Here is an 8,507-nt window from a genome sequence, read left to right on the forward strand (position 1 = left end):
ATAATCAAAACAATGTATAACTCCAGCTCTGAGATCCCGGCTGGCTGAAAGCTGGTTTCTGGGGTTTTGTTTAGCTTCTATATTTGTTAAAATGTTTCAAACTGCAAGGTCAGAGGCCGGCAGCGGCAGGCGGGGAACGTTGGAGTCCTCTGTCACTGAAGCAAGCAAGCCTGGCTGCCGGCTGCCATCTTGGCTGGCAGTTAATTTGCATATCACCCTGATTAGCCAATGGGAAGGGTAGCGGTCGTACGCTAATTACCATGTTTCTCTTTTATTAGATTAGATATTTTTATTGATTTCAGAGAGGAAGGGAGAAAGAGGGACAGATTGAAACATCAGTGATGAGAGAATCATTTGATCAGCATTAAATCATTGATCGGCTGCCTCCTGCATGGTCCCTATTGAGGATTGAGGCCGCAACCCCGGCATGTGCCTTGACTGGACATTGAACTGTGACCTCCTGGTTCATAGGTCAATGCTCAACTACTGAGCCACTCTGGCTGGGCTAACTTTTTTTTAAAATCCTCCCCGAGGATATGTTTTTTATTGATTCTAGAGAGAGAGAGAGAGAGAGAAACATTGATCTCTTGCCCCCTCCCCCCATTTCTCAACTGGGGATGGAGCCTGCAACCTGGGCATGCGCCCTGACCAGGAATTGAACTGGCAACATTTCAGTGTATGGGGCGACTCTCAACCAACTGAGCCACACCAGGAATAGCTAAATTTAATTATTTTTACAACCATGAAAGAGAGTTTTCTTAAACTGTTCTTTAGAATGGTTTGTTTTGTACTCAAAGTCACCTGGTGTTTTGTTTGTTTGTTTGTTTGTTAAATATATTTTTATTGATTTCAAGAGGAAGGGAGAGGGAGAGATAGAAACATCAATGATGAGAGAAAATCATTAATTGGCTGCCTCCTACATGCCCCACACAGGATCAAACCTGCAACCCAGGCATGTGCCCTGACCGGAAATCGAACAGTGACCTCCTGGTTCATAGGTTGACGCTCAACCAGAGCCACACCGGCTGGGCCATTTCTCATTTTAAATGGCTACTTTGCATCTTTTGGATACTCCTAGGCCTGGGGAATTTCTCCTATTAGAGTCTTGATTTTCCTGTTGCCTTTGGTGGCTTGTGCCTGAGGCCAAGATTGGATATACCTACATAGGTCTTGGAATAGGAAGGGAGCAACATGACAAATATCTTGAATAATTTTTGCTGTCGAAACATCACTTGCTATAACACTTATTTTTTTTTAATCTTTTTAAGTATATTTGTATTGATTTCAGAGAGGAAGGGAGAGGGAGTGAGAGATAGAAACATCAATGATGTGAGAGAATCATTGATTGGCTGCCTCCTGCATGCTCCCTACTGGGGATTGATCTCACAACCTGGGCATGTGCCCTTGACCGGAATTGAACCTAGGACCCTTCAATCCGGAGGCTGAAACTCTATCCATTGAGCCAAACCCACTAGGGCACTTGCTGTAAAATTTAGAAAAAAATGTTTTAAAAAACAAATAGGGTGCTGTTTTTGTGCTCAGAATAACTTTCTATATAATAAAAGGCTAATATGCAAATTGTCCCCTTGACTGGTAGTTCCACCAGGAGGCTGGGCCGGCCGGCCAACCACCTGTGGCCCCCCCAGCTGGCCCCGCCCCTGATCGGCCACCCCCACCTCGATCGGGGGCCAACCTCCCACATCCCCTCCCCTGGCTGGCCTGGCCCGATCAACCCCGATTGGGGAGGGCCGGCTGGACCCCACCCATGCACGAATTCATGCACCAGGCCTCTAGTGATTTATAAATGTGGTTGGTTCCTGTATGATAAGGAATTTGACCCAAATAGAGGTAAACAAACACTTTCCCCAGTGATAGGAATGTTTGTTATTCATGGAGGGCCCTAAGCCATATCAGCCTAACCTGGGGACAGGAGCTGGGGACTGACTTCAACCAGGTGGACAGTAATTCAGTCATTCATGGGAATGCCATGAAGCCTCAATACAAACTGGACACCGACACTCACACATGGGTGCTGGGATTGTAGTGCCTCCTGTGAGTAGATAATTAAGGGTACAAATTGACTGGCTCTAATTTGTACCCTTTCCCTGTAATAACTGAGTATAATTGCCCTTAGTGAGTTCTGTGAGGCTTTCTAGCAAATTACTGAACATAAGGATGGTTGGGAAGCCCCTGAACTTGCAGTTGTTGTCAGGGGTTTTGGGCAGACATGATTGTCTTCAGGACTATGCCTTAATTTTGCAGCTTTCTGGGTGGTATCCCAAGAAGTAATTGTGCCTGGTCATCAGTTTCTACAAAAACACCGAACTTTTCTCCCTCCCTATGTTTTACTTTTCTTCTCTTTCTCCTAGTTGTCCCTTTTATTTTTCATATCTCTTTTTATGCTCCTTTTTTCTTTTTTGTAATTGTTTTATTGCTTAAAGTATTACAAAGAGTATTATATATGTCTTTTTTTTTCTCCCCTTGACCCTCCCCTAGCCTCCCATGCCCCCCAGTGTCTGTGTCCATTGGTTATGCTCGTATGCATTCATACAAGTCCTTTGGTTGATCTCTTACCACCCCCGAACCCCCAGCCCTCCCCAGCCTTCCCGCTGTAGTTTGACAGTCTGTTTGATGTTGCTCTGCCTCTGTATCTATTTTTGCTAATCAGTTTATAATGGTCTTAATTATCCATAAATGAGTGAGATCATGTGGTATTTTAGAGAGTTTTCTTAAACTGTTCTTTAGAATGGTTTGTTTTGTACTCAAAGTCACCTGGTGTTTTGTTTGTTTGTTTGTTTGTTAAATATATTTTTATTGATTTCAAGAGGAAGGGAGAGGGAGAGATAGAAACATCAATGATGAGAGAAAATCATTAATTGGCTGCCTCCTACATGCCCCACACAGGATCAAACCTGCAACCCAGGCATGTGCCCTGACCGGAAATCGAACAGTGACCTCCTGGTTCATAGGTTGACGCTCAACCAGAGCCACACCGGCTGGGCCATTTCTCATTTTAAATGGCTACTTTGCATCTTTTGGATACTCCTAGGCCTGGGGAATTTCTCCTATTAGAGTCTTGATTTTCCTGTTGCCTTTGGTGGCTTGTGCCTGAGGCCAAGATTGGATATACCTACATAGGTCTTGGAATAGGAAGGGAGCAACATGACAAATATCTTGAATAATTTTTGCTGTCGAAACATCACTTGCTATAACACTTATTTTTTTTTAATCTTTTTAAGTATATTTGTATTGATTTCAGAGAGGAAGGGAGAGGGAGTGAGAGATAGAAACATCAATGATGTGAGAGAATCATTGATTGGCTGCCTCCTGCATGCTCCCTACTGGGGATTGATCTCACAACCTGGGCATGTGCCCTTGACCGGAATTGAACCTAGGACCCTTCAATCCGGAGGCTGAAACTCTATCCATTGAGCCAAACCCACTAGGGCACTTGCTGTAAAATTTAGAAAAAAATGTTTTAAAAAACAAATAGGGTGCTGTTTTTGTGCTCAGAATAACTTTCTATATAATAAAAGGCTAATATGCAAATTGTCCCCTTGACTGGTAGTTCCACCAGGAGGCTGGGCCGGCCGGCCAACCACCTGTGGCCCCCCCAGCTGGCCCCGCCCCTGATCGGCCACCCCCACCTCGATCGGGGGCCAACCTCCCACATCCCCTCCCCTGGCTGGCCTGGCCCGATCAACCCCGATTGGGGAGGGCCGGCTGGACCCCACCCATGCACGAATTCATGCACCAGGCCTCTAGTGATTTATAAATGTGGTTGGTTCCTGTATAATAAGGAATTTGACCCAAATAGAGGTAAACAAACACTTTCCCCAGTGATAGGAATGTTTGTTATTCATGGAGGGCCCTAAGCCATATCAGCCTAACCTGGGGACAGGAGCTGGGGACTGACTTCAACCAGGTGGACAGTAATTCAGTCATTCATGGGAATGCCATGAAGCCTCAATACAAACTGGACACCGACACTCACACATGGGTGCTGGGATTGTAGTGCCTCCTGTGAGTATATAATTAAGGGTACAAATTGACTGGCTCTAATTTGTACCCTTTCCCTGTAATAACTGAGTATAATTGCCCTTAGTGAGTTCTGTGAGGCTTTCTAGAAAATTACTGAACATAAGGATGGTTTGGGAAGCCCCTGAACTTGCAGTTGTTGTCAGGGGTCTTGGGCAGACATGAGTGAGATCATGTGGTATTTTCTTTCATTGACTGGCTTATGTCACTTAGCATAATGCTCTCCAGTTCCATCCATGCTGTCGCAAATGGATATATGCACCCCTATGTTCATAGCAGCACAATTCACCATAGCTAAGATCTGGAAACAGCCTAAGTGCCCATCAGCAGATGAATGGATTAGAAAACTGTGGTACATCTACACGATGGAATACTATGCTGCTGTAAAAAAGAAGGAACTCTTACCATTTGCAACAGCATGGATGGAACTGGAGAGCATTATGCTAAGTGAAATAAGCCAGTCAATGAAGGAAAAATACCACATGATCTCACTCATACATGGATAATAAAGACCATTACAAACTTTTGAACAATAATAGATACAGAGGCAGAGCTGCCTCAAACTGATTGTCAAACTGCAGCGGGAAGGCCAGAGAGGGTTGGGGGGCAGAAGGGAGGGGAGTAAGAGATCAACCGAAGGACTTGTATGCATGCATATAAGCATAACTAATGGACATAAGACACTGGGGGGTAAGGGAGGGCAGGGGATTGTCAAGGGGGGGGGAAGGACACATATGTAATACCCTTTGTAATACTTATTATAATATTTTTTTTAAAAAGAATAAAAAAAAAAATCCCTTCCACTGTGTGGAAGGCCTCCCTGAGAAGGCACTTGAGCATTCTGTATTGACCTCTCTTGCTCTTTATTATGATGATTTAAATAACGTGCAGTTTGCCCAAAAATGTGCGGTCCCTGGTGTATGTCTTAGAGATTTCTATGGGGTACACAATGTGTTAAGATCAGTCCTATAACACCAAGGAGCCTTAGGTCACCTAAACAGTGATTTTCAAGTACAAAAAGATCTCATACACAGATAATTGACTGTGAAATGTTTGCACATAGTCATTGGGGTACTAGAAGAAAGCAAAATGTCTTTAAATACTTAATGGTAAAATTTTCCTTCAGCAAGGAATTATGAAAATCTCATTTGTAAAAACTGAATACCTTTAAAGGAAAACTCTGCATTTGTTAAACTGTAGTTCAGTGGACTACCTATGTAGATGTTTGATCTCATTTAAATATGTTTTCCCTTTTTAAAAAGGTCACTTTCAGTTTGGATCTTTGCTGTGAGATAAAAATTTTTAAATTGTTATTTGATGGGAAGAAGCACTTTTACTTTTTTATCTGCAGGTTATAGATAGTTTGTGAGATGAGTGACTTAGAAGATGACGATGTCCCCCAGCTTTCTTCCCACGCCTTAGCAGCTCTCCAGGAATTCTATGCTGAGAAGAAGCAATGTGCCTACCCAGGTGGAGATGACAAATACAATGTTGGGAGAATAGAAGAGAATTGGGTGAGTAAATGCATTCCATATATATTCAGAAATATTGGTGTGGAACCTGTTCTGAACCTAGTTCAGGGTTTGTCTATATCCATCTGATACCCAAAGCTTTGTCACCTGTCATTCGGGAGCTGATAACCTATTTGGGGAACTAGGACAGAGCTGTCCAGGAATATTTTAAGATGGCATAAATGCAGATTTTCCTGGTCATGAACTTTCAAGCTTGATGATCAGTGGATGGGACTTTTCAGACGGGAATAGCATGTCATGTCCCACACAAAGATGTGACTCCTTCCTGTATGCAGATGCATTCTATTTGTTTTTATAGATAGAGCTCAGCAATCCTGTAGAAAGGGAAAAAATATCATGGTAGTAAATGGGGTAACTGAACTTAAACATGTAATGAAACATTAATGAAAAGGAGTTCAGATGATATTAATAGTTTCTGGTGTATAGTGTGCATTTTAATTATATTGTATGGTCCAAATAAAAATAGGAAGTGAAAGAGAAAAAAGTTGAGTTGAGGGAAACTTCTAACATAAGCTCAGATGTAAAAAATTAAATTTTTTTTGCAGGAGATAGTTGAGAATTAGATGAAGCTTGAATTTTCTGTGACTCCCTTAGATAATAGATTTGTCTTCCTCCCTTTGCAACTAGAATGAAGCTTTGTATGTTGGTGTGTTTTCTACAGTCTTTTACATTTTATGTCAAGTTTGGGTTTCTTATATAAAATTTTTCTATTTACCACCTGTTTGAAACTGACTGTGATAAAAAATATTTCTCTCCAAGGGTAGCGGTCGTACGCTAATTACCATGTTTCTCTTTTATTAGTGTAGATGGTCCAAATAAAAATAGGAAGTGAAAGAGAAAAAAGTTGAGTTGAGGGAAACTTCTAACATAAACTCAGATGTAAAAAATTAAATTTTTTTTGCAGGAGATAGTTGAGAATTAGATGAAGCTTGAATTTTCTGTGACTCCCTTAGATAATAGATTTGTCTTCCTCCCTTTGCAACTAGAATGAAGCTTTGTATGTTGGTGTGTTTTCTACAGTCTTTTACATTTTATGTCAAGTTTGGGTTTCTTATATAAAATTTTTCTATTTACCACCTGTTTGAAACTGACTGTGATAAAAATATTTCTCTCCATTCTTTGAATGTTCCATCTATGCAAAGCCTCTTTCCCACTGTTTGTTTCTTTGTGTTTGTCTTCTAGCTTGGTGCTTCTATAGATAGAAAGCATCAGACACCTGAAGAACTGCAACATTCTTGAGTCATCTTTCTCTTTTCCTTCTGCTTAATTTTTAAATACTATGTACTCTGTTCTGATTCTAAAAGTAATCTATACAAAATATATGAACAAAAAAAAAGTAAAAGTTAGTCCTACCTGGTTGGGTAGCTCAGTAGGTTGGACTGTTATCCTGTATACCTAAAGGTTGAGGGTTCAATTCCTGGTTAGGGCACATACCTATGTTGCAGGTTCGATCCCTTGTTGGGGCATGTTCGGGAGTCAGTCAATGTTTCTTTCTCACATAGATGTTTCTCTGTCCCTCTCTCTCTCCCTCTCTCTCTAAAATCAATAAACATATCCTCCGGTAAAGATTAAAAAGAAAAGTCCTAATTCCACTACCTAGAATTAACAATTCTTATAATTTTGACACTTTTCAATTATTTCCAATTACAGTTGACATTCAATATTTTATTAGTTTCAGGTATGCAAGCATAATGGTTAGACATTTATGTAACTTATGAAGTGATTACCCCAATAAGTCTAGTACTTATCTGGCACCATACATAGTTATTACAATATTGTTGACTATATTCCTTATGCTATACTTTACATCCCTGTGACTATTTTTTAACTGCCAATTTGTGCTTTTTTTTTCCTTTTCAATTATTTCCAATTACAGTTGACATTCAACATTTTATTAGTTTCAGGTATGCAAGCATAGTGGTTAGACATTTATGTAACTTACGAAGTGATTACCCCAATAAGTCTAGTACTTATCTGGCACCATACATAGTTATTACAATATTGTTGACTATATTCCTTATGCTGTACTTTACATCCCTGTGACTATTTTTTAACTGCCAATTTGTGCTTTTTTTTTTTTTTCTTGACAAATATTTAAATCATTTATTGCTGTTAAGTTACAGCATTTCAGAATACTCACTGCATGGAAATGAATACTTTTCAGACCCTGGGTGTGAGATCTTAAGGATGTAGCCAGCTGTGGGTTGTCTCATGGTCATTACAGAACAAGTCAAGAGTTCTGAGCACTCAGGTCCTAAGAGTCACCGACTTTGTTCTCTTCCGTTGCTCGTTCAGTAAATTCTAACAGATAACAAACACAGCTTCAGAGAGGGCATCGCTGGGAATCACGGAAATGACTGCCTGTGCTACTACTCGTTTGGGGGAGGAGGAGAGTAGTCAGTACTTGCGAGGCAGCCAGGGGTGGTTCAGGGGCTCTGGGGCTCTCGCTGTCTCGCGGAAATGGTCGGGTCAGTGAAAACAGCAAAACAGTGCTCAGCCGGTCTTCCTCAGCAAGACTGTCCTGATGACGGAGCCGAGCCGAGCCGGTGGCTCAGCAGCGGCAGAGCCTCCCTGCCCGGCGCCAGCCCCTCCCTGCCCGTGGTTACGCTGTTGCCTTCTTACTCCTCTTGTGTTTGATGAGCGCCCGCCCTGGGGAGCGGGGCCACCTCGGTGGCGTGGCACACGAGCAGGAGCCAGTTGTGAGGCAGCACCTTGTAGGCAAATCTTATGAACGTCAGAGAGTACAGCAGAGGGCGAACGTCATCCTCCCACTGATAATCTCCGGAGACTTTTTCATGTCATTGATGGCGGCAATGGGGAGACCCCAGTTGGCTACTGGGCCCCAGAAGTGCATGCTCATGAGGTAGTCCCAGAAATCCTCGCTCCGGACATAATCCGCCGCCTTCCGCACGTGCCAGCGCGCCCGCCTTGGCAGTG

At 42.2% G+C, this 8,507-nt stretch overlaps 1 protein-coding gene, 1 long non-coding RNA gene and 1 pseudogene across 4 annotated transcripts in view; 1 reads left to right on the forward strand and 2 right to left on the reverse strand.

The window, feature by feature from the left end:
* Positions 1-8,507, forward strand: part of N6AMT2 (N-6 adenine-specific DNA methyltransferase 2 (putative)) — a 30,057-nt gene that overhangs the window by 5,821 nt on the left and 15,729 nt on the right. For all 3 annotated transcript variants that reach the window (XM_005879997.2, XM_014528168.1, XM_005879998.2), the window contains exon 2: positions 5,390-5,552. In XM_005879997.2, the coding sequence (XP_005880059.1) occupies positions 5,409-5,552 (144 nt within the window). In that variant the 5' untranslated portion in view covers positions 5,390-5,408. The remainder of the gene's footprint in view (positions 1-5,389; positions 5,553-8,507) is intronic.
* LOC106723669 overlaps positions 1-8,507 on the reverse strand; it is a 16,234-nt gene that overhangs the window by 4,487 nt on the left and 3,240 nt on the right. The window contains exon 2 of the long non-coding RNA XR_001359371.1: positions 3,642-3,647. This is a non-coding gene — a long non-coding RNA (uncharacterized LOC106723669). The remainder of the gene's footprint in view (positions 1-3,641; positions 3,648-8,507) is intronic.
* Positions 7,655-8,501, reverse strand: LOC102252846 (annotated as a pseudogene).

This window comes from Myotis brandtii, unplaced genomic scaffold (assembly GCF_000412655.1).
Source record: "Myotis brandtii unplaced genomic scaffold, ASM41265v1 scaffold62, whole genome shotgun sequence".
Classification (NCBI taxonomy): domain Eukaryota; kingdom Metazoa; phylum Chordata; class Mammalia; order Chiroptera; family Vespertilionidae; genus Myotis; species Myotis brandtii.